The sequence below is a fragment of the Lissotriton helveticus genome, chromosome 5_1, assembly GCF_964261635.1.
Source record: "Lissotriton helveticus chromosome 5_1, aLisHel1.1, whole genome shotgun sequence".
Taxonomy (NCBI): Eukaryota; Metazoa; Chordata; class Amphibia; order Caudata; family Salamandridae; genus Lissotriton; species Lissotriton helveticus.
In genome coordinates, this window is record NC_136065.1 from 134025631 (window position 1) to 134052998 (window position 27368).

Genomic DNA, 27368 nt, shown 5'->3' on the forward strand with positions numbered 1-27368 from the left:
CCATGGTCAGAATCAATTGCGTTCTAATATGCAGTTTGCATGGACCCTGCAGACGCTTAAGGCAGGAAAAGTGCCATGGCATTACATGAATACCTCTTCCCTGTTTGCCCCATTTAATTTCACTGACAAGCAACGTTTACTTTCAATGAAAGATGCCTCTTTTTCCATGTTACACATTGAGAGGTTAGAGTCTTTACCGTTTTCTGTGGCAGAGGCCACTACTGCAACGTGGCTTATCCACGGATTGATAACTCTCCCGTTTCCTCTGTTCGAGTTTAAAAACTGTATGAAATACTTTGCCATTGGCAGATACGAGCCTCTTCGTAGTTCTTATCTCCATGAAGCCTGGTCACTTCCTTTTACATATAGATGCCTTAGGGAGGGCAAGGAAGTTTATTTGAATGGTGAAGAATGCACTGAAACACCGGATCACTCATTAATGTGTAGACATATCCAATTACACGGCTCCTGTAATCAAAACGAGCCCTATTTAGCCTGTGTTTTGAAAGGTACCCCCGTGCCTGCTATCGTTCCCACATTCACATTACTGGCAAATGGGAGTTATTTACTATTAAACAATGAGGATTGCTGTGGGTTAATAAAAGGAATTGCTTATGTCGTTACCGTCAGTGAGCGTGTGGTTTGCTGTAAGAATGTAATGTATCCACCCACGCATAGGAAACTGGATGTTTCCATTTGGCCCAAGATTCCAACCTTGAAAGCAGAGTTCAATAAGATGAGTCGCATAAGAGCTCTATTGTCCCAAAAAGAAGTTGCCCTCACATCTGCTCGTGAAACATTTGTCCTTCACGTGGCTAACACTCACACAGAGGTGCATGCTTTATTAAATACTGACTTGCCATTGCATTTCGGTGAATTGATTCACACAATCTATAATGCATCCTCCACAACTGGGCTGGCACACTTTTTTAAAGTGGTTAGCAGCGGCCTTGTGACTTCATTTCAAAGTATATTTGGGGTCTTTCCTTCTTTCTTTCATTTGATCGTTTTCCAGCCTATTTGGTGGATTTCCTATTCTACTGGCACTAGCTACAGGCGTTCTTTTGCTGTTTTGTTTCATTCAAAATGAATGCACATCCTGTGTTTCAAAACGAGCTGTCACGAGTGGCACTGTTTCGCAACAGAATGCTTGAGTACTATGGAGCGCTGTCACTTGCCACCTAAAGTGCTGCTTATGGATTATCTTTTCGATTCTCCTATTTTACATGTGTCCAGCCTGTCTTTCATTGCCTGAGTTGCGATTTCGACTGGGCCCCTGGATTTGTGTCTCTGCAATACGGTGTCTCCTGATGTGGATTATAACCAGCTCATGAGCCCCTTAGTTGCTCATGAATTGATTTGTTCTGAGGGAGGGATTATGGCCTTTGCAGCAATGTATGGAATACTGGGTCAATGGAATGTGTTCGCAGCGGCGCAAGATTTCTTGGCACACAGCTTCATTGAGAACCCACCGAGTTGCCCTCTGATGGTGCTAGAGGCTCCGGTAATTGAAGAGCATGTATGTTCTTTCCCGCTATTAAATTGGATGGCTGATCTATTTTCAGATGAGAACGGTGACTTCCTATTGGAAGCTGTTGCTGCTTATTTTGCATATTCAATGTTAGGATGAAATATGTCATCACCATTTATTGGACATTGAACATATTTTTATTATTATTTTTTTTTTCTGGGATATGTTAATTTTCTCTGCCCCAGGCCTATTGACTTTGCTAAAGCCAATGACTAAACTTTCTTGATTATGAGATTTTGTTTTTGGGTGACATTTTTTTTTATTTTTTTCACTTGCGCAAATTTGAGCTGACTGTCGTTCTTGAACTCTGCATTTCAAAATGTGTCCCTTATCTTATCTTATCCGTGCTCAGATCAAGGGAGGGTGTCATATAGATATGCTTTGCCTTCACACTGTTTTAAGTTAGCATGAGCTTATTAGGAGTTTAAACGCCATTTTACCTTTCTGCTGCTTCTGCACACGGCACATATTGTTATTAGAGCTTTGAGCCTAGTAGAATATTTTGCTTCACACGAGAATAATATGTTTTGCTATTGTATCAGCTTTGCTTGGTAAGCTATGTCTGTACAGTGAGTGCTGAGGCCTTCAAGGTTATTTCAACACAGTGGTTGTTGTGAGGTCTGATCTTCGCACGTTCTAGGCATAACATATATGCAGCTGCGGCCAACTCTGGCTTTAGGCGTGTTTAATATTGCACTGCACAGAGCATACCGACACACTTGATGACTTTTTTCCATGCAGAGAGCTGGTGGAAGATGATGTGATCCCTTTCCACTAGGATCAGAGGTATGGGGCCGCCCTTCTAAAACCCAAAGAGACCTTCTTTAGATATAATATAATATACTAGCAAGGGAGGCTAGGTGCCATTTAGCATGCTTCCCTCTAGCATTTTAACATGCTTTCTCCCTTTCTATTTTATGGACTAGTAACTATGCTGAATACTTTGTTTCTTATAATATGTTTGCTTGTATTAGCTAAGATACTGCGCTTGAGAACACTGCATTAGAAATAAACATTTCAAAGCTGCACGTGTCTTCATTTACTCCTCGTTCTGGATTGATATGTTGGTATAACGAAAGAGTGTTCATGTGTTCCACGTTACCTGAGGTGTTCGAAGTCCATGTTCTGGGTTGTCTAAACATTGGGAGTTTGTAAGAACCAATGAGACACTGATTGCTAGTCTGGTAGGGGATTTTGGGTACTAAGGTGAGTTTTGGCACACCCTAATTCACTGAGGTTCCAAGTCTCTATGCACAGTTCTGTGTGAGAGCAGGATCCCTGCAACACCAGGCACGGAGAGAGGTGATGATTTTGGGGTCACCCCTAACCTAGGGGGAGGGCAAGCAGATGCCTTGAACACAAAGAGCATATCATGCTGAACGATTTGGTGGTGGTCCCATTCTCCTAGGTATGACCAAAATATAAAGTGGGAGGTGCACAACACGGTTGGTGAGTAATTGGATATTGAGTTTATGCGTGGATGGGTGCACTCCAGGGAGACGGTCCGGCCGGGCGTCTGGAATTGTAAAACTGAATAGTGTATGCATCAACGTGCAGATACATCCCCTGAGAGGCACTCCGTTAAATGTTCATCGAAATGATTACACAATTGGTTTGGGTAATGTGGATTTTATTCATCCATCTTTTCTCAAAAGGTATAGTGGGTCAATGGTATTACAATCATAACACTGAAAACCGATTAGCCATTTAGCTTATGCACGTACTCCGATGCATTTCGGGCGGTGAGCCCTTTGTCAAGGAGATCTAGGGGAAGAAGAGATGAGCCCAAATCAGGAAAAGGAATGGTTGATGGAAACAAAAAATGTAACGTGGGAGTGAGCGAAAAAAGTTACCGTTGTGATAAGGGTGGGTGATGCGATCAGAAGACTAGGGTGGCATGCGGAAAGACCTGAGAAATACCGACTGGTGAAAGGGAGTGAATGGAAACGATTCCGCTGAAGCTATCGGTGCTCTAGGGTAGTGAACGTGATGGGTGGCAGTGATGGCGGGGTGATAGGATATGTTAAATCGCTAAACGCGCTCGTGTGCTAACATGCAGGGTGAAAGTTAAACTTACGGTGTACTCGCATAAGGAAACGGGGTATAAAGGTACTTACATCGTGGCGGAAAGCCGCGTGAACTACTGGGTTGGAGGTCTGGGATCATATGGTTAAACCAAATGCTCTGGGAACGGTGGTAAGTGTGGGGAAAGTGGGAGTGAAATGGAAGACGGACAGGGTGATCGGATTGCCGGGGCGCCATGTTGGAATGGGTGAATGAAGGTGAAACGTGAGGGCCATGATGGAAAGGGTTGAAACAGTGACTGGAACGGGATGAAGCAAGATGAAAAATGAAAAATGAAGGTGAATAAAAAAGAAATCGGTAAACAAATGATGGAAAAGTAAACTTAACAATGAAAAAGGTATAATGGGAGTGCACATAAAGAAGGTAAACACGCAGTTAAAGAAGGTAAATACACAGTGAACACAGAGAGCAATGCTGTTGTATGTAACAGATTATAGATAGCAACTATATTCTACGCGATCATTCAATCCGTGTGGCTTAAGAGTCTGTAAACGATATATCCATTCCAGTTCTTTTTTAAGAAGGAATTTGCGATTGTCAATGCCTTCAGTGCGAACAATAGTTTCCAGTACTGTAAATTGCAATTGTGCAATGGTGTGACGAGATTCAAGGAAGTGCATGGCAACGTTGGATTTTTCTTGTTTAGTGCGAATGTTCGATTTATGTTCGTTAATGCAAACTTTGATTTTTCTTTCTGTCTTGCCGACATACAATTTCCCGCATGGGCATTTCAAGGCGTAAATGAGATTCATCGAATCGCATGTAGCGTTCACGTGTAATTTGATGACATGACCTTTCATAGGATGTTTGATTTGGTTTCCTCTAATGATACAATTACAATTGTTGCAGTTAAGGCAAGGTCTGGTCCCTTTGTAAATTTGGCTGGTGGGTGGTTGAGTGGAAAGAATCTCTTTGATGTTCTTCCCTCTGGTGTGAGCAAATAGTGGGGGAGTGTCGAAGATCCCCCGAAAATCGGGTTCAAGTTGTAGAATGGGCCAGTGGGTAAGAATGATTTTCTTGTATTAGTGGCTTGCAGTACAAAATTTGGATACAAGAACTATGCGTTCTTGTGTTGGTTTAATGCTCTTAGAGAGACTTTGTTGTCGAGAAATGTTGGCAACTCGTGTTTGAGCTTGATTGAGGATATTTTCAGGATAGCCTCTGTCCAGGAAACGTTGGTGCATTTCCTGGATGCGGGAGTGATAGATCTGTACATCGGACACAATTCTTTTGACACGAAGCATTTGCGAGAAGGGCAAATGTTTTTTGAGGGAACCTTGATGAAAGCTGTTAAAGTGTAGAGTGTTGTTGCGGTCTGTGCTTTTGCGGTGTAAGTCGGTAGAGATGCCGTTTTGGGTGATTTTAATCAAAACGTCAAGGAAGGAAATCTCTTTATCGCTGATTTTTCATGTGAAACTGATTCGTTCGTCTTCGGAATTGAGTTCTGTCATAGCGTTATGCAGTGATTCTTGTGTGTCAACCCACATGATGAATAGATCGTCTATGTATCTGACGTATAATTTTATTTTGCCAAATAAGTTGTGGTTAGAATATATGTGACTTTTTTCAAAGTTCTCCATATAGATGTTGGCATATGTAGGAGCCGCACAATTTCCCATAGCCATTCCGGATAGCTGTAGGAACCATTTGTCGTTCTCTTGGAAGTAGCTGTGGTATAGGGTATATATCATTAGCTCCATGATAAAGGTTTGCATAGATGGATCAATGTTACTCTCGAGGAGAGCACGTTCTACTGCTTCAATGCCTCCCTGGTGAGGTATGGAGGTATACAACGAGTTGACATCAGCTGTGCATAATATCAAAGTCTCGTTGGTGTCAATGGAAATGTTAGCCAGTGTATTCAGGAATTCTGTGGTGTCTTTTATATAGCTCTTGGATTGAATCACCAGTGGTTTGAGATATTTGTCAATATATTTACCCGTGGGTTCGTGTATAGAGCCTTTAGTTGACACGATGGGACGAAATGGTGGATTGAGAAGATTTTTGTGTATCTTGGGGCTCATTAAAATTCTCGGACTTTTGGGGTTGTCCTTGAGTAGATAGTTCTTGGTGCGATCCTCGATGATATCCGCTGCATGTGCTTTGTTGACTAAGTCTCGTAAGGTACTCTGAAACTCAGAGGTGGGGTTGTTGTCGAGTTGCATGTAAATGTCAGAGTCTTGTATGTGTTCAGTTAAACGCTGGGTATACATGGTGGTGTTAAGGATCACAAGAGCACCTCCTTTGTCAGCTTTCATACATCTAATATCTGGGTTGTTTGCCAGAGATTTGAGGGTGTCTCTGTCTTTTTGTGTCATATTCCGATGTTTGCTGGAGTTTTTTAGGTTGAGTTTGGTTAAATCGTTACGTACTAGGTTTTCAAACAAATCAATGCATTTGTGGCTTGTGGGAGCCTGGTAGGTACTGGCTGGTCGTAGGCCCTTGAGTTGATCACTTTTAACGTTGACGTTGGGAGGTAGAACGTTATCGAAAAAGTGTCGTAGTCTGAGTTTCCTAGTGAGTTTAAAGGTGCTCACTTCTAGTTCCAAGAGATTGTGTTAGTTACAGGAACGAACGATGTACCTTTTTCAAGGAGATCCAATTGATATTGGGAGATGTTGGAGTCAGAAATATTAATGACTAGGTTTGTTTTTTGGGTTTGGGATCCTTCTTTGTCACGGTGCTCCGTGTTAGTGGAGGGCTTGTTTCCTGGTTTTTTCTTCTTGCTCCTCCGGAGTCTTCGTTTGTTTCTGGGCCTAATCCTAAAAAATGAACATTGGATGGTTGATCTCGGTTGGTGGTAGATGAAGAGGTTTGATCATTGGTGGCTACTGCATTGGAAGAGGTAGTGTCGGTTGTCTTCTGTGATGGACGATAAGATGTGTCGCTGCCTGAGGATGATGTATCAGTTTGTGTGTTGTACGGTCTATTGCGTCGGCGTTGGGCATATACATCAGCCCATGTATACACTTCATCAAGCTTGTAGTCAAGCGTATCTCTTCGATATTTTCGGATTTTGCGTTCATTAATTTCTCTTTGATGTTTGTCCAATATGGTCTTTACATCCTCTAAGGTCTTGGTGAGTTCATCCGCAGTCAATGCGTCACGGAGTTCTTTTTGGGTATCTTGAATTTCAAGTTCCAGCTCTTTCAGGATATTGGCGAGCTCTTCAACAATCAGCAGGATTAAGTCTAGACTACATTTGTTGAGGATTCCATTCCACTTTTCTTTGAAAGTCTTGGAGTTTTTGCATAAGGACGGCTTCAGAGCTATCCGTAGACCGCATGGGATTCTGAGGGCTCGGTGGTATTTTAGTAGCGTACTCGCATGGAGTTTCTGATTGATGTGGCGTTTGGATAGATACAAAAGTTGTTTGAGGCATTGCTCTTTGTTGCGGGACGGTGAGGTGGGGCTAATATCTTCTTCTATTAGAGCATAGATGCGTTGACGTTCATCTTCGTTATATGCAAGGGTATGAGCCCTGGCTTCGGTGCTTTTATTGATTTCTTCGAATTGCATGCTTGATGGTGTGCAACCTGCCGGGTGGCGGTAAACAGGAATGACCAAAATATAAAGTGGAAGGTGCAGAACACGGTTGGTGAGTAATTGGATATTGAGTTTATGCGTGGATGGGTGCACTCCAGGGAGACGGTCCGGCCGGGCGTCTGGAATTGTAAAACTGAATAGTGTATGCATCAACGTGCAGATACATCCCCTGAGAGGCACTCCGTTAAATGTTCATCGAAATGATTACACAATTGGTTTGGGTAATGTGGATTTTATTCATCCATCTTTTCTCAAAAGGTATAGTGGGTCAATGGTATTACAATCATAACACTGAAAACCGATTAGCCATTTAGCTTATGCACGTACTCCGATGCATTTCGGGCGGTGAGCCCTTTGTCAAGGAGATCTAGGGGAAGAAGAGATGAGCCCAAATCAGGAAAAGGAATGGTTGATGGAAACAAAAAATGTAACGTGGGAGTGAGCGAAAAAAGTTACTGTTGTGATAAGGGTGGGTGATGCGATCAGAAGACTAGGGTGGCATGCTGAAAGACCTGAGAAATACCGACTGGTGAAAGGGAGTGAATGGAAACGATTCCGCTGAAGCTATCGGTGCTCTAGGGTAGTGAACGTGATGGGTGGCAGTGATGGCGGGGTGATAGGATATGTTAAATCGCTAAACGCGCTCGTGTGCTAACATGCAGGGTGAAAGTTAAACTTACGGTGTACTCGCATAAGGAAACGGGGTATAAAGGTACTTACATCGTGGCAGAAAGCCGCGTGAACTTCTGGGTTGGAGGTCTGGGATCATATGGTTAAACCAAATGCTCTGGGAACGGTGGTGTATGTGGGGAAAGTGGGAGTGAAATGGAAGACGGACAGGGTGATCGGATTGCCGGGGCGCCATGTTGGAATGGGTGAATGAAGGTGAAACGTGAGGGCCATGATGGAAAGGGTTGAAACAGTGACTGGAACGGGATGAAGCAAGATGAAAAATGAAAAATGAAAAATGAAAAATGAAAAATGAAGGTGAATAAAATAGAAATCGGTAAACAAATGATTGAAAAGTAAACTTAACAATGAAAAAGGTATAATGGGAGTGCAGATAAAGAAGGTAAACACGCAGTTAAAGAAGGTAAATACACAGTGAACACAGAGAGCAATGCTGTTGCATGTAACAGATTATAGATAGCAACTATATTCTACGCGATCATTCAATCCGTGTGGCTTAAGAGTCTGTAAACGATATATCCATTCCAGTTCTTTTTTAAGAAGGAATTTGCGATTGTCAATGCCTTCAGTGCGAACAATAGTTTCCAGTACTGTAAATTGCAATTGTGCAATGGTGTGACGAGATTCAAGGAAGTGCATGGCAACGTTGGATTTTTCTTGTTTAGTGCGAATGTTCGATTTATGTTCGTTAATGCGAACTTTGATTTTTCTTTCTGTCTTGCCGACATACAATTTCCCGCATGGGCATTTCAAGGCGTAAATGAGATTCATCGAATCGCATGTAGCGTTCACGTGTAATTTGATGACATGACCTTTCATAGGATGTTTGATTTGGTTTCCTCTAATGATACAATTACAATTGTTGCAGTTAAGGCAAGGTCTGGTCCCTTTGTAAATTTGGCTGGTGGGTGGTTGAGTGGAAAGAATCTCTTTGATGTTCTTCCCTCTGGTGTGAGCAAATAGTGGGGGAGTGTCGAAGATCCCCCGAAAATCGGGTTCAAGTTGTAGAATGGGCCAGTGGGTAAGAATGATTTTCTTGTATTTGTGGCTTGCAGTAGAAAATTTGGATACAAGAACTATGCGTTCTTGTGTTGGTTTAATGCTATTAGAGAGACTTTGTTTTCGAGAAATGTTGGCAACTCGTGTTTGAGCTTGATTGAGGATATTTTCAGGATAGCCTCTGTCCAGGAAACGTTGGTGCATTTCCTGGATGCGGGAGTGATAGATCTGTTCATCGGACACAATTCTTTTGACACGAAGCATTTGCGAGAAGGGCAAATGTTTTGTGAGGGAACCTTGATGAAAGCTGTTAAAGTGTAGAGTGTTGTTGCGGTCTGTGCTTTTGCGGTGTAAGTCGGTAGAGATGCCGTTTTGGGTGATTTTAATCAAAACGTCAAGGAAGGAAATCTCTTTATCGCTGATTTGCCATGTGAAACTGATTCGTTTGTCTTTGGAATTGAGTTCTGTCATAGCGTTATGCAGTGATTCTTGTGTGTCAACCCACATGATGAATAGATCGTCTATGTATCTGACGTATAATTTTATTTTGCCAAATAAGTTGTGGTTAGAATATATGTGACTTTTTTCAAAGTTCTCCATATAGATGTTGGCATATGTAGGAGCCGCACAATTTCCCATAGCCATTCCGGATAGCTGTAGGAACCATTTGTCGTTCTCTTGGAAGTAGCTGTGGTATAGGGTATATATCATTAGCTCCATGATAAAGGTTTGCATAGATGGATCAATGTTACTCTCGAGGAGAGCACGTTCTACTGCTTCAATGCCTCCCTGGTGAGGTATGGAGGTATACAACGAGTTGACATCAGCTGTGCATAATATCAAAGTCTCGTTGGTGTCAATGGAAATGTTAGCCAGTGTATTCAGGAATTCTGTGGTGTCTTTTATATAGCTCTTGGATTTAATCACCAGTGGTTGGAGATATTTGTCAATATATTTCCCCGTGGGTTTGTGTATAGAGCCTTTAGTTGACACGATGGGACGAAATGGTGGATCGAGAAGATTTTTGTGTATCTTGGGGCTCATTAAAATTCTCGGACTTTTGGGGTTGTCCTTGAGTAGATAGTTCTATGTGCGATCCTCGATGATATCCGCTGCATGTGCTTTGTTGACTAAGTCTCATAAGGTACTCTGAAACTCAGAGGTGGGGTTGTTGTCGAGTTGCATGTAAATGTCAGAGTCTTGTATGTGTTCAGTTAAACGCTGGATATACATGGTGGTGTTAAGGATCACAAGAGCACCTCCTTTGTCAGCTTTCATACATCTAATATCTGGGTTGTTTGCCAGAGATTTGAGGGTGTCTCTGTCTTTTTGTGTCATATTCCGATGTTTGCTGGAGTTTTTTAGGTTGAGTTTGGTTAAATCGTTACGTACTTTTTTCGCTCACTCCCACGTTACATTTTTTGTTTCCATCAACCATTCCTTTTCCTGATTTGGGCTCATCTCTTCTTCCCCTAGATCTCCTTGACAAAGGGCTCACCGCCCGAAATGCATCGGAGTACGTGCATAAGCTAAATGGCTAATCGGTTTTCAGTGTTATGATTGTAATACCATTGACCCACTATACCTTTTGAGAAAAGATAGATGAATAAAATCCACATTACCCAAACCAATTGTGTAATCATTTCGATGAACATTTAACGGAGTGCCCATTCTCCTAGGACCACCCCAAGCAAAGTTATGGACACAAAATACAATGCCAACCAAAGGCCCAGCAAAGCATTATGGGGCGAGATTCTAGAGTTTAGTGAATATTATAGTATTAGCTCTCAGTTGAGCTGGAGGGCATACCCCTTGAGGAATGTTTTGATATTGGATACTATAATATTCACTGCACTCTAAAATATCGGGCCATAATGCTTTGCAGGGTCTTTGGTTGGGATTGTAGTTTTGCCCATAACTGTCTCGCTTCTTGCTATATTTTCATTTTCACTTTTATGAGATGACCATATGCATTTTAGCATGTAAAGATATAATTATGTATTGTTTAACTAAAGGCACTGCTTGCTATATTTTCAATTTCATTTTTGTGAGATGACTATATGTATTTTAGCCTGTAAAGATAGTGCTTTGTTGTTTTACTAAAGGTATGTGAGATTTTTGATTTATTAATACACGCAAAGTTCATGCAAAAACTCTGGAGTAAGCTACTGCACCCACAACCCTTTGATACGAAACATCTACCATTACATGCTAAAAAAGCATGTAACCAATTCACAAAAGTGAACTTTGAAAAATATCATACCCCGTAACCTAGGGGGAGGACGAAGCAGGTGCCTTGAACACAAGCAGGTGCCTTGAACACAAAGAGCATATCATGCTCAATGATTGTGGTGGTCCCATCCTCCTAGGACCCCCCCAAGCAAAGTTATGGGAAAAAATACAATGCCAACCAAAGGCCCAGCAAAGCATTATGGGGCAAGATTCTAGAGTTTAGTGAATATTATAGTATTAGCTCTCAGCTGAGCCTGGAGAGCCTTATATTGGATACTATATTGTTCAATGCACTCTAGAATCTCGTCCCATAATGCTTTGTAGGGCCTTTAGTTGGGGTTTTATTTGTTCCCATAACTGTGCTTGGTGTGGTCCTAGGAGGATGGGACCACCACCAATCGTTCAGCATGATGTGCTTTTTGTGTTCAATGCACCTGCTTTGGTTCTCTCCCTAGGTTAGTTAGGACACCAACATCATCACCTCTCTCACTACTTGCTGTATTTTCACTTCACTTTTGTGAAATGACTATATGCATTTGTGCATGTAATGATAGAGTTACTTGTTGTTTTATCAAGGGTATGTGAGGTTTCTATTTTAGTAATGGGGATGAGACAGAATGGAGTATCGCAGCGGAGTAGTTTTTGGTAGTGGTACTTCACCAACTACACCCACCCTTAGATTGAACTTGAAACCTTATAGAGCACAGCACAGCCAGGAAGTATGTGTTGTAAAGAGATTATTGTACATATTAACATCTGTACACATTTTCACCATGTTTGGTAAACGTTCTGAATGTGATTCACATTTACCGGGTCAGTGGTTCGGTAAATTCACATTACACCATGGAATGAGCTTGACGCTCACTGTTCAGCAAGATCTAGTTGTGATTTTTGAAGCAAAAATGATGGAATACTCTTGGCATGGATAGAAGTAAGATGCAATCTGGAAAGTGCCTATTTGCACTGCGGAGCGCAGTGGGGGGGTGGCTTTGCTAGGGCGTGTTTTACAGTGCCCCCCTGCATGAGCAGTGCCGACGTGGAGGAGGGCGCTAGGTCTGTTCTCCTCAGCGAGATAGAGGGGGAAGGACTGACCGGGCCCCCTTCCCCCTTCCAATGGAGGAGACATGACGACATCAGTCAAGTTATAAAGGAACGGTGGTTGCTAGACCCAGTTTATGTGCTATGTTTGGTCTTGTCACCGGGGAGGGGTAGGTGGGTAGGTAAGCCAAGCAGGGGAGATAACTCTTTTTAATACACATTTAATTTACAAATAGTTAACTGTGTTTACAAATAGCAACTCTTCTGTACTCTGTGTTCTCTTTCATTTTTTGTACTCTTCAATATGCATGTATTTTACCCTTATGATGATTGTCAATAAATGTATCTTACAAAGAAAAAATAAATGCAAACATTTTTAAATGTGTGCCTCATTTTTCTAATGTGACGCAAAGTCAGGAGGTAGTGGCACTCTGTTCCTCCCTGAGAGAAAGAATTGAGGAGCTGAGATAAAATGTTGTGCCAACAAAGGGTGATATTTAAATCTAAAGGTGGTCGTGCTTTCTCATTAACAGGCTAACCACTCTGGAACTCTTTTCCTCTGAGTTAACAGTATGAGCCCAATATTTCAACCTTTCGAAAGGACCTGAAAGTACTCATTTAAACATAGTCTTAAAAGACGTGTGCCAAGAGTTCTCAGGTTTTGTGGCAATACAAGGGCTCTTAATAAATCCGTGATCAAGTCAAATCGCAATAGTGATATGATGCCAGATTGCACCCCGTGGCTTCTCACACACCCTCCCGTCTGTTTATTCATTGTGTTCCAAATGAACACTGAAGACAGACCTTGAGTGTTAGACTTGGCATCTTTTGTCGTGTTTCCCCTGTCTTTTTGCTCTCTGGCCTCTCAGGTTTGACTCTATTTTTGCTGGTTTAGTGTCTCTGGGCACTTTCTCACAGCTTATCAGTGTTAAAGTGCAAGTGCTCCTGTTGTAAACTGTTGTTCTGGATTGGTGATTCCATGATTGGTCATTTGACTTTCATGCTTGTCTGCAGGATATGGCACACGGGCTGAGAAAGAACTCGCTACAATTTAATGCTGACAAGACCGAGATTCTTTACTGTGCAGCAGGGAAGTCTCCCCCGTTACTTCCCAGTAACTTCTGGCCATTAGCCACAGCCAGTCCGTTGGCTCTTTTGGAGAAGGTGCGGAATCTGAGAATGATGTTTAATAACAAACTGACCCTTGAATCACAAGTAAATAAAACGTGGGTAGCTGCTTCTCTATTATTAGAGCCCTTCGTAAGGTTCTCCCGATTCTGCCAGCTCAACCTCGAGCACTGGTAGTACGAAATACCATTCTAAGCAGGCTGGATTATTGTAATGCCTTGCTGCTGGAGTCTCCAAGATATTTGATCGAGAGGCTCCAGAGAATTCAAACGATAGCAGCTAAGCTCGCCCTGCGAAGGTCAAGGCGATCATCTGCCTCCCTGGACTTGTCAAAACTGCATTGGCTTCCTATACTGCAAAGAGTTATTTTAAGTCCCTTTGCATAGTATTAAAGGCTCTACATTAGTCTGGACTTAAACTAATGCAGAATAAATTTGCCTGGTATGCCCCTGCGAGGAGCCTTCGCTCCTCCTCCGCCAGGATGGTGAAGGTACCAAGATTTAAAAAAAGAAAAATCAGGAGGTAGGGCTTTCAGCACCTCCGTTGCACGACTATGGAATAATCTTCCATTTGAGCTGAGACAGCTGGAAGATCTGTTTCTGTATAGGAAGAGACTGAAGACATGGCTCTACCCTAGGGCATAACTCTACTAAAGTGGTGAGACCCCCTGTAACATGAGCCCAGTTGGGCACACATATGTTAGCACCAGGATGCCCGTAGGGTGACAGTGCACTCTATAAGAGCTGAAATAATAATAATAATAATTTACTAGTCAGTTCCTAGTAGAGTGCACTGTGTGTGCCCAGGGCCTGTAAATCAAATGCTGCTAGTAGGCTTGCAGCACTGGTTGTGCCACCCACACAAGCAGCCCTTCAAAGGTATCTCAGACCTGCCACTGCAGGGTCTGGGTGCAGTTTGTAACTGCCATGTCGACTTGGCACGTGCACCCACTTACCAGGCATTACCCTTCCCTTTTCTTACATATTAGTCACCCCTAAGGTAGGCCCAAGGTACACCAGAGGGCAGGGTGCAGTGTATGTGAAAGGTACGACATGCCCTGATGTATGTGGCATGTCCTTATAGTGAAATACTGCCAATTTCGTTTTTCACTATTGAAAGGCTATCTGGCCCATAGGAAAGCATGGGAGTAAATTTATAACATCTTATAAATATAACTTTCCATTGGGACCAGATTGGAAAATAAAGTTTAGTATTCCATGAACTCAGAATATAAAGATGCATATTTTAGTGAAGGTGATTTTTACATTCTGTGTTTGAAAATACCACTTTTGGAACGTAGGTATCTTCTCGCATAGCCATCCTGTGTGCCTCTGCTAGGATGTGCTTGACTGTCTGGCTTTGGAGTGACAGGGGCTGGGGATGTGCAGTGGCTCCAGAAAGTCTGAATGAGTCAGAGCTGCATTTAGAGTTGTGGGAGGAGATTTCCTTGCACCTGAATGGGCCTGGTCTGCTGCAGACAATGCTGTCTCTGCCTCCTGCTGGGAAGCTGGGCCAAAGAGGACCGAACTGGTTTGGACTAAGCACAGACACTCTCTGCCTATGAGGACAAATTAATTTGGGGTTTAAATATTGGGATCCAGACCCCAGAACTTCAGAACTCTTTTGGAACCAAGAAGACTGCCAAGAAGAAGAGCTGAAGAAGCTGTGAGGAGTGACTGCCACTTTGCTGAGTGCTTTGCTGTGTTGGCCTGCAGTGACTGCTTCTGTCTTGGGCAGTGAAAGTACTGGACTGAACTTTCAGCAATTTATTTTTGTGAGTTTCTCCAAGGGCTTGAGGCAGAGCTTGCCGCCTGTTCAAGAACTCTCAGGAACAGCAAAAACTTCAAGTTATTCTGCCATCAGCACTGGGGACTGTGTGTTTTGTGCTGTCGCAAAAGAAAAAGCAACCCGACGCCGTCTACAACTCCGCTGCCGACTCCGTGTCCTGAAGGCACCGCAGAGGGCACCACGGCACACTGCACTGGAACCCTGGTCTCACCGACAATGTCACCTTACACCACCACCGAGCCGCTGCATGCACCTGAACCTCTGGGCACCACACTCTGCACCGCCTCGCTTTATGCCATCACCTTGGTGGCCCGACAACGACGCTCCACGCCGACATCGATGCCACTGCTTGCACTGTGGTTCGAGGGCACCTCTCATAAGTTACACAATGCACCATCCTCATCTCACACTGCCATCCTTGGCCTACCGACGCCAGCGCCATTGACTCCAGTTTGTCAGACGATGACATCGCTTCAGCAACGATGACTCTGCTGCTTGCACCATGACCTGCCAGCACCGCCCGAGCACCATATCACTGTGTACCACCGCCCTAGTCTCACCGACACCACTGGACGAGCGTCACTGAATGCCCAGCGACCTGAGATCACACTGCTGCATTTAGCACCACAGCCCGCCGACACTCCCAACTTCAACAGCGTGGAGTTTGATCTGCAACGCGTGTGACTTCAAGGGCCGACGACTCCTGCATCGACCTCCAAAACTGGCACCTGTGGACACTGGCTCTTCGGGGCTCACCGAGAGGTTGCAGATGCCCTGTATTTGTAAAGGTACTGCTTTGCGGGCCATCCCAACACCGTAGCTGGCCTGCAAAGCCACGGTCAGCCAGAACTGTTTGGATTTGTTGTTCACGACGCCGTGATAGCCCCAGACAGAGCTATCGACTTCAAGGAACTGTATTTCAAGTCTATTTTGATTTTTGAAGTTTTCTGGGAACTGTATGGTGGATTTTTATCGTTTTTGGTCTTGTTTTGGATATATAAAAATATTGGATATTTTTGTTAACTGGTATGGTGTCCTTTTGTAGTGCTTTCACTGTATTACTGTTGGTAATGTGCACATGCTTTACACACTGCCTCTAAGATAAGCCTGACTGCTTGTGGCGAGCTACCAAAGGTGTGAGCAGCGGTTATTTTAGGAGTGAAACTCCCTTATCCTGACTAGAAGGAAGGGTCCCTACTTGGACTAAGGTGCAAACCCTTGCCAACTAGAGACCCCCATTTCTAACATTGAGTCCTAAGGAACAGCAGTAGCATGGACGGGTGTTTGATAAACTAAGTCCGTTCTACATTAAATTTACAATTATATCAGGTGTAAATGAAGTCACATTATCCAATGTAAATCACACATGTCCATTATGACTTTCAAGGTTCCAAATGTATCCCTGGGTTTTATTTATGCTGGATGCTCAACCACATCTGCGAACCAATAAAGGGAGTGATTCTTTATATGAACACGAATCATGTTTTGATCCATTTTGAAGGAATAATTGAAAATTGAACATAGAGGTGGTAGACTGCATTAGCTTATGAATTGACACAGATGTCGTTGAGAAGATGTGAGTATGACAGACTGCAAAGGATATTTTCTATTGGTGTAGCTAACAGGTACTATCTTACTTCAATAACATCAAAATGACAAAAAGCTGAGAGAACCCATCATGAGTTGAATCTGCAGCCTTTATGTTAAACTCACACCTTTGCAGAAGGTGCATTATCCCACTGTGCTGTTGTATTACCTTTTGGAACAAAACAGTATTCAGTGTGGTATAGAAGTTATTTTTATGTCATCAGGTTAACAGTCCGCATTAGATAAATCGTGCAAATTAAAAAATGCAAGATGGCACTGACGTCATACCTAGGCAGACCACGATGATGATAGGCAACCCAGCTTTACGGAACAAGTTGTCAGTGGTTGAGGAAGTGATGTCAGAAGAACAGTTGAAGACGGAGACGTTCCACACATGGATTCCCTTTACCTCAAGGGGGCTGTGACAGATGACAGAAGAGGCGTCTTCCAGCCTGCTGGCGTTCTTCAACTCTGAAACATTGCAAAACTGCGTCAGTATATACACACATATATTGTACCTCCAGCGGCTATAACTTTGCACAGGAGGAAGGCTTTTGTGCCAAAAGAAAAGCTACACAATGCATTTACGGTTCATGAAACTGTTATTTTGCATCACGTAGAAAGAAAAAAGTGTGGTATCAAGCGCTATTAAAACAAGGTAGTATTGTTAGTTGCCTAAACATCACCTTCCAAGAAAACTCTAGACCAGGGCAGCCTTTCTAGCCAACCACAAGGAAACATATAATCAACGCAAGTATACGTACCTGTTGTCTGTGTAAGTGTTTGTTTACTTTATTCTTGAGATTCTAGAAAACTAAAGAAGCATGATCTAACAGTATTCTGAGGTCCAAATTATCACCTAAAGTTTAGTGTAGGGACTTGTGGGCAATCAGACATGCGCACAGGCTGGTCCAATAGGTCATGTGTGGGCCGGCTCTTTGTGGGCCGGTTTTAGGCTCTGCTGGGCCGGTTTTTACTGTCGTTTTTCTTGATATTAAAACAAACATTGCCAGTAGCAAGGGAAAATTCATGCAGTCTTTCATACCTTGCAAAACAATTATACAATATGTCTTTACAAGTCAGAATTTCCCCAATTTGCAAGCATGGACCAGTCTTTCAGCTTTCTAATTCACTAATATTACTTTTATGTTGATGCCTGGGCCTATTTTCAGTCCCATTCCGACCCTGGGCATTTACACAATGCAAAGAGGTGCAATAAAACGCAAGCGCGCAAACTACAGCGTCCATCAACTTACACAAGCAAAAGGAATTTCAGATCCATACGAGTGCAGCGCTCAAACCTCCCTGCGTTGCGTAGTATGATACCACTACTAACAATGTCAAGGTGGATGGGCGTCGATTCACCAAAATGCCAAGAGTAGCGGAAGTGACATAACATGCCCTTTACCCAACCTTACATTACAGGAAGTGACGTCGTATGACCCTCGACCCTATTTTTTTACAGGAAGTCATGTCACCTGACTTAACCCTGATAACATCACAATAATTGACTTTGCTGAAGCTCCATTATAACTGCATAATTAATATTACGTGCACAGACAAAGTGTATTTTAGATACGATCTATATTATTGTGCTAACTTGATCTTTGAAAGTTCTGGGAGTAACTCTTGCTCAGAACTGTAGTGAGCAACTGTAGTAAGAAGACCAGACCATTACTAGGGGGCTTTTACAACCTGAGAAATATTTCAAAAGAATGTTGTCAATAGTGCATTTTGCAGAGGATTTCCTTTAGTATGCCATTACCTGTATTTTACCATGGGCGTCCATTTTGTTAAGAACTACCTCCAGTGTGCCATCATTTTGTCACAGGGGTCTGCCATGCCAAAAAATGGCTCAAGAATGCCAGCACCGGTATTTTACCATTAGTGTATCAATAAGACAAGAATACCTTCAGGAGGCCAAGGCCAACAACAGACTTGCAAGCATAACACCACATTTTCACTCGCATTCACTAACTTACACTTATGCATTCATTCTTAATCACACTCTCTAACACTCCCTTACTCTGATTCTTATTCGTTCTCACTCATTATGACTCACTCATTCCGACACTCAATCTCACTCTCACATGTTCTCACGTACTGCCTGTCACTGACTCTCTCACAAACACGTTTTAGGCACATATTCAGACTTGCAGACACCTTCTCACACAAACACACTCTCACCCAGAAACACACACAACCTACATTTAAAAGCATTTTTTACTTTCCTTAGCTGCCCCCAAAGGTTCCATTCCATTGTGCTCCATTTTTTATTGCACTAATAATGAATAATGCTATATTATTCACTATTAGTATAAGTAAAATTTGACAGAAAATAAAGAATGCAGAGACGTCACCCCTATGTTTTGCCACTAATTTTGTCATCTCGGAGACAGTGGTCCATCAATTGTTCTTTTTACATTTTTCGTAACTGCAGTGCCAGGGGTCTCAAGGAGCATGCCAGGGGTTGCAAGAAGCAAGTCAGGGGTCACAACTGCGACCCCTAGTTACCCCTAAATGACCTCCATGTCAAGGAGGGAGTACTGAGACGGGAACAGTGAAAACACCCCTAGAATCTATGCAAAGCCAGAACTACTAATGAAGAAGGACGTGGATTTGCGCAGAATTCTAGTTGCAAATGAAACCGGGCACAACCCAGTGCTTAATTTGAGCCGGCACCTAATTGTTAACACCATACTGAGAACAGTCTAACACATGGTGGCGCTGCTCATCTAATTTAAAGATGAGCAGAACAATGGTTGTTTAGAAATACAATATACATTACAATAGTGCTAACACCTGCCTCCCCAGCCATTCCTTTAGCATTGGGGATCTGGAATAATCTGAACTGTCACATTTACACGCGAGAGAGAGATGGTTAGTAGTCGTTTTGGCAGCGATGACAAGGGTGATGGGTGGTGCAAGCTGCAGTGGCCTCCTGGTCAGAGCCCTGGCACTTAATATTTTACAAATTAAGCACTGGCACAACCATAAGCAAACTAAACATCCGCTGATATTTTCACATGCACTTTCTATGAAATTGCACATTTTACACAGCTCAGCATCAACCCGTTGTCCGTGCAAGGAAATTCTTACTAGAGGGTGTACCTCGATACAAATCACAGACAAGACATCTCTTGCTCATCTTTGTGGCCGAATGTTTAGTGCAAGTGTGGCCAATGACATCGTCGGCATGCTATTCCATTTAAAAGCGCCTCTGTGGAGTAACGCAACGCAGCGCTGTCTATTTTCACGCAGCACTGCCCATTTCTTATTAAGTCTCGCGCCTAGCGGTGCAGTGCGCAGCAGTGCTCACGCAGCAAGAGACTTTTTGTAGGGGAGTTTCAAAACGGGTCTAGGAATCGCACATGCTCGTGCGTGTGCTTTTCCTTTTGTGGCCTGCTAGTGGCCTTTTTATAAAAGACAGCACGCAATTGGCCAAAGGCGGGCGCATGGCCTATTGGTGTCTATTACGTGCACCAGGCCATCATGTGGTTTCAATTATCGTGCCCAGACACAGGCGTGATAATTGAAACCACAAGGCTCGCTGTGGCGCGCGCACCACTCGCGGGCTTCTTTGTTTATTAAGCGATCGCTTTCCCTGCCGCTTGTTTAGCATCTCAAAGGAAGCGGCCGGTTCAGAAGTCACATCGGGCTCCCATCAGTTTGCACGGGCCTGGTTGAGACAAGAGGCTGTTGATGTTGGCAAGAAGTGCTTTGCATCTGAAACCTTCCAGGTAACCGGTGGGAAGGGTGAAACTGTGACTTTCTTTACAAATGGCGTCTCCCTCATTGAGCAAGGGGCGAGGTGAGCGCAGCTAAAGTAAAAATCCCAGTTGTGGGATTTTCTCGCATCCTCTTTCCGTCTGACTCGTTTCTGGGGCACATTGCGTAGAACAAGACATTTGTAGCCGGTGGGGGTGGTTTGTTAAGAGAATGGAAGTACATTTGCCGAGTAGATCAGGATGCGATTATCTGGCTTACCCAAGGAGCACAAAGTCGATCACAGCACCAGCAATCGCTAGACTGCACACATGGCTTTACTTTATTTATTTAAGCAATTTGTAGAGCGCGCAAATACCCGTGGGTGTCTCGGCGCTGAGGACGGCGGAGGCGGTTGGAATAGTTTGCTGCTCATTGAGTGAATAACCATGTTTTTAGTAGTTTCCTAAACGCCAGCAGAGTTGGACAGGATTTTATTTGTGCTGGGAGCGTATTCCATAATCTTGCCGTGGCAACGGTGAATCTTTTGTCTCCCCAGGAAACCTTGTATGTGCTAGGGACCATAATGAGGTTGGCCGATGCAGAGCGAAGGTTTCTGCCGGGAACGTGAGTGCAGAGGGCTTTTGTTAAAAAAATAGGACCTGTGTTTCGCATGGCCTTGTATGCTATGCACAGGGCTTTGAATTTGATGCGCTTGCCAATTGGAAGCCAGTGCAGATTGCGCACCACTGCGGAAATGGGTTTATGTTTGGGGGTACCTGTTATGATCCTGGCTGCCGCATTTTGTATAAATTGTAGTTTATTAATGACCTTTTTCTGTGCATTCAGAAACAGTCCATTACAGTAGTCAACTTTAGACATTACAAGAGTGCTTATTAGAATTTTTCCAGCACTGGGAGGGAGGAATGGGAGAAGTTTTTTGATCATTCTTAGCGTGTAGAAGACAGAGGAGGAGACCACATTTGCCTGTGCTACGAAAGTGAGTTTGTCGTCAAATATGGCGCCCAGGTTTCTTACTTTCTGTACTGGGGATGGTGTGGGGCCATGGGCGGCGGGCCACCAGGTGTGGGGCCAGGCAGGCTGTAACTTGCCGAAGATCATGACCTCCGTTTTATCGGAGTTGAGTTTCAGGCAATTTTTAGCCATCCAGGAACTGATGTCAAGCATACATGTATGAAAGCTAGTAGCTATAGCTCCTCCGTCATTATTGATTGCTAGCACCAGTTGTGTGTCATCGACATCAGTAGTTAGCCCCATCCCGTAGGTTTTGATGATCTTGGCCAGGTCCGACACATAGATATTAAATAGTGTCGGACTTGGGATGATCCCTGTGGTACCCCGCATGGGAGGGTGAAGGAAGTGGAATTAAATTCGCCAAGGCTCACTAGCTGGGAGCGATTGGCCAGGAACGAGGCCAGTAGATTTTTGGCCTTGTGTTTAATGCCCATGTTTGCGACACGGTCAATCAGGGTGGCATGATCGACCGTGTCAAACGCTGCCGATAGGTCCAGCAAAATAAGCACTGCTGTTCCTCCTTGGTCTCGGGTGGCTCTGATCTCGTCCGCAGCTTTAATAAGGACGGTCTCAGTGATGTGGCCCTTCCTAAAACCAAAATGTGAATCATCGAGGAGATTGTTTTCTTCGATGAAGTGGGCTAGTTGTGTATTCATTATCTTTTCGAAGATTTTAGCTGGTAGGGGGAGACTTGTGATGGGTCGGTAGTTTTTGGTGTCCAGCGGGTCTAAGTGTTGTTTTTTGAGAAGGGGTTTGATGATTGCCTTTTACCAGGTAGCTGGATAAATACCCGTGTTGAACACGTCATTGCATATTTCAGTTAGTTTAGGGGCTAGCAGATCAGGGATGAGGTTAGATACTGAGATGGGACATGGGTCATTGGGAGAGCCTGATTTGATCGTGAGGATGAGATCATGAATTTGTGAAGCCACGATGTGGTTGAATTGAGGGAAGGACAGAGCCCTGGATTCATTGTCAGCGGCCTCCGGCTTTTCCTTGTTTGAATGGGAGGTGAAGTTGTCATAAATAGTGTTAACCTTTCGCTGACTGCATCACTTCTCACCAGTATTTGTCAATGCAAGCACGGGGGCGATGGTTACTCAAGTCGCTCGTATTCAGTTCATTTCTCGCTCTCCACAAGAGAAGAAGAAAGCTAGGCTCCCTCCTCTCTCTGCACGTGACTGCCCGGGTTTAAACTTTGCACAGAGCGAGGCGCGCCCTCCCTCACTTCACCCACTCACTAGTTACTTTCTTCCTGCACTCCATTTCCACAGACACAATCGGTTTAGTGGATTTTCAATTATATACGTGTTGTTCGTTTTAATATTTATTCACGATACAGGAGATTTTTTCTCTGAGGTGCATGCATGAATGGTTTGATTTCAGTTTCCTAAGTAACAAATTCGTATCTAACTGTACACAGAGACACGCACGAAGGACCGCTGAACGCCACATTCCCTGAAAGTGCACTTACTGTACTCTTCGCTAGTTTTGGTGCTTCCACTTGGCATTGCTGGCAAAGCAATATCACCTCTCTACCAACTTTCAATAAATACATTTATTGATGGAGGATTACCCACAAGGCTCCTATGCCCGAAAAGAAATGGCGACAACGTGTGTGGGCAGGACCATGGCGCACTGTCGCAGATGTAGGAGTCAGAAATACAACAAATCTGCAGGAAGCGAATTGTTAACGGTTTGCATCTCTGACCGAGCTTGGAGCTCACGTAGGGCGGGCTCACAATATTATAAGGTCTCCTGCACTGTCAGGGGGCGATTAATCTCCCCAAAGCGTGCTCCAGGCATTCAAAGTATTTTATCTCTAAAGAATGCAGGACCCAATGATGTGCCTGGCGGCAGTGCGTGCAATGCCCAGTTCACTACGGATTATCACAGTGTTCTCTGCTTATTTACAAAGACCGTCATTCCAGAGACTTCTTTGCTGACTGCTCCCTATAAAACACTTATTCACAGTGTGCGCTCTGCTTGAAATAAAGTGCTTCCTCGCTGGGTCTCTTCGTGCTGTACAATATTTTTTCCTACCGTGATCTCTAATTGTTATCAAGTGCATTCTCAAAGCATTTCCTCAGCCTCCTTTAAAACACTCTACCCCACTGTGTACTCTGCTTCCTATTAAATTTGAGAGGCAAGGATTCTGTGCTTCCAGAGAAGGTTTGTATCCCACAGCATAAATCACTTGGTCCTTAGAACAGCCTATACCTCTCTGCAGGGCAAACTCGTGAAATAATACACCTTTCCAGTCCTTCAGCTCTAATCACCCCTTTTCTCTTCCTCCGGGCTTATGGAAATCGGACTGTTGATTCCATGTAAATCTGCTCTTGTACACAGTGAGGTTCTGTGGTCTACAGATTCAGCATCAGGCTAGCTCTTGCGATACCTGCATCACGGCGGCCTATTCTACATCACACACTCAATTGTAATAGGTAGAAGTGGAAATCGACTACAGAAATTGGCCTGAAAATGTAGTCTTCAAAAATAAAGGGCAAACAAAGATAATCCGCATGCACCCAAGCCCCCCATCGAGCACTAGTTTCCAAATACCTTAGGGCTGTAGGTGAATAAAATTGCTTAAACGAGCCCTAGAACAGTTGAGAATTGCATTTGGGATTTTAAGAGGTTAATTTTTTTAGGTAGCTTTTTATCCATAGCCTCTTTTTTGCAGTGTATATCGCGCTCTTATCTGTTAGTACGATTTATGTCTGTTATCGGTTATAACCACCTATCTGCTCATCACTACACGTTTCAAATTGAAGACCACCCACATTATCCTTCCAGTCCTGTGAGAAACGTTCAGATTCCCCAAATTGGGTAAAGTATTAATAGTATATGGAGATATGCATGAGGTATATGGATGTATATAACTGTACACATGTACACCTTTTTTAGTAAAACAATGATGAGAGGGTACACGCTAGGTTCTGCAATTGAGACTTTTTTCACTTGGTGCATGCAATCTATGGTATGTCAGACTAACACGCAGATAGTGTTAGTATGCGATTAAATTCGCCACTTCACAAAATACCTGTCACATAAAACCAATATGTCACAGTGAAATAAAGTTGAGTGGCACAATGAGGGGATGAGACCTCTAACAGAGGCATGTACGTAAGTGACGACATGCTTACCTACATGGTATCCACTGTGCACCAAATTGGTACTAAGCATGGCAGCAATTCTGTATGTGTATTTTATGTTACATTGTGTCTGTCCCTGTTTTTACTTTCAGATGGAGTTTGGCAGATAACAGACACACTACATATTGCACACCACGAGGAGCGGCTACTCTGCCCTCGTATCACGGAGAGGATAGGGACCCCCTTCTTTATAGGTTTCCTCACATAGGGGGTAATCAATTGCCCTGAAGAAAGTCCAGGACCTTTACTGCCACCCAGAACTGAAACATGTCGGCACCAGGGTCTTACGACCATAATACTCCAACAAGACCCTATTATTAGATATTTTTAATTACCCAGACAGACCCAAAAATAAAGGGAAACCGGGGATCTGCCTGAGGTATTTTATCTTTAACCCCCCTGGTCTTTGTCTATCTAAAGAGCTCCCAACAATGGGGTTGAGCCCATCCCGACTTTTAGGGGTCGGGTTGACCCGATGATGAAGCATGACACCACTAGGGTGTGTGAGGGTAATTAAAACAAAAAGAGCTTTTGTTCCCACATTCATGATTGGGTTAGGTACAACCTTTCACTAGAGAGGCTCCCCCCCACCTTTTGTCCCCTTTCTCGTGCTTAGTTAGTCAACAAGCACCACTGACCACTAGCTGGTCAATTGGAGTATTTCTTGTGATTAGTGCATCACTATAGCCACCTGCACTCTCCCACAGCAGCTGCACTATTATATACAGTCTGTTGAGCACCCAGAGGCACTTACATGGGTAAATCTTTCACATCATTCCAATAGCAAAAGTTTCATAAGCAAATAAATTATTCAAACTGATCCCTCGCGTCTTGTTCATACCTGGCATGGGTCCCAATTCCACATGTGACACCTTCAACCACCCAGATGGTTTAAGCAACATCACCTTTATTTCTGTGACTTTGTTTCATTTGCCCATTGAGAAGTATGGGACTACTACTCCCAGATTCGCTGTTAGCTAAAAAGTAACGAGCTGGAACATGGCACCCAATGGGCCAAAAAACATTTCTTTCCCTGCTCAAGTGGTACTGTTGTCATTGAGAAAGGTTAAGGAGTCAACAGAACATTTCAGGCAAATATGGCCATTTCCATCTGGTTACTGACTCTTGCAGACTGCCAGAAGGACCTGGGCGTACTATTAAATCTAGTCCTTGTTCTATTTGTACGTTGTTCCCTTCCCCCACTTAGTCGCCATGCCACTTCCCTTCTTCCCCACAACTGTCCTACATACGATTTCACTCCCTCGGCGCACACCTGCTTACACATAGCGTCTATACGTTAGAGAGTGCACTGTGTTCTTTAAAAAAGCACTCCACTGCAAATAAAACTACATATATACAAAAACAGAGTCATTTGTAACGCCAATAGCTCTAACTTTACAAATGCGAGACCTATTGCATTGCAAATGCTTGTTAAATCTGGACTGGTATTTTTCCATTTAGATTTTATGCAAAACACTGTCCCGTCAAGCCTGGGACAGCTGGGTTTGACTTATGATATTATGAACACAGTGTTGTGCATACGAGTACCAGGAAATGTGCATGTTCTGCTTATCACCTTCAGCATCTTTTTAGCAGTGTTTTCTTTTTCTATTTCTAAAATGCACGTGCCTGTGCGATAATTCTTGAGGATGATTTGAACCCTCTATCGGTGCTAATTGTTTACTTGGGCATCAAATTGGTCCTGGCTGGAGACTATGCAATTCTGAGGCAAATTAACTATCTGAGACACCTTATGAAGTAAAGAACACCTTTCAAAATGAAAGTAGCGACACTGAAGCAGGTCTCTGAAATATTAAGAGCTCCTTTTTCGAGGGTGCTCTACACTGGTAGAAAGGTAGGATGCTCAGGCAGTCTTTTTCGGCAAGCTATTGATTAGGCTTGAAATAAGAAATCCATTTGATGCTTTAAAGGATCTCAGAGCACAAGCAGTAATAGTGCTGCAATTACTTAAAAAGTTCCAAGGGTCACAGAGACCACAGAGCAGGTCAGAGCAAACCTACAAAACAAGGGCATGAACGAACAGTCATGGAGCTGTGGAAGAAAGCAAGAGGCAGCAACGACCTGTAAAACAAGCATGTGCAATGCAATAGGTCTCGCATTTGCGAGACTTTAACCTATTGGATTTGTAAATGGCAATGCCTTTTATTTATTTATTTTCATAATTAACACATAAATAAAAGGCATTGTCATTTACAATGCCAATAGCTCAAACTCTTGTAAATGTGAGACCTATTTCACTTCCGCTATTGTCCCGGCCTGCAGTAGGAAAAACTCATTAAAGAAAATAGTGCTTTCAGACTAAATTAGACAAACCATGTTACAACAGAAGTAAAAGGGCCTGTACTCATGGGAGGTTACGAATGAAGACAAGCCTATTAACGAATCAGAAGCCAGCATTTACAAAGGACAATGACACAAGCCAATGAGAAATATGGGCAAAGAGTGGGCGGAGCTTCAAGTCCATACTCGAATACAGCATTCCTCACAGAGCAGCGCATGCACTGGCCAGGCTTGACCTAAAAAAACGAGAGGCCTGTAAAGCCAAAGCCGGACTCTAAAGGGGACCGCGACTAACACATCCCTAGGGAGGCGTGTAGAAAGGGCAGCTGGGGAAAATCTGCAAAATTAGTCACACACCATTGGCCGGTGGGGTTTAAAATAACCAATCAGGGGCAAGGGGTGTGGTGATCACACAGCAAAAGGGAGGATGGAGCAAAGGTCGACCGGTGTTTTCCGCGATCTTTGGAGTAGGGGAGTTATTGTGCTAAGAGAGTGGTGAGTGGAGCCCGTTGTCTTTTAATTCCAAATTATTTGGGACGTGGTGTACC

At 43.5% G+C, this 27368-nt stretch overlaps 1 protein-coding gene across 1 annotated transcript in view; it reads right to left on the bottom strand.

Moving 5' to 3' along the window:
- LOC144752415 (uncharacterized) overlaps positions 1–27368 on the bottom strand; it is a 103525-nt gene that overhangs the window by 17612 nt on the left and 58545 nt on the right. Inside the window, exon 4 of the mRNA XM_078640348.1 lies at positions 16913–17095. Coding sequence (XP_078496474.1) covers positions 16913–17095 — 183 coding nt within the window. The remainder of the gene's footprint in view (positions 1–16912; positions 17096–27368) is intronic.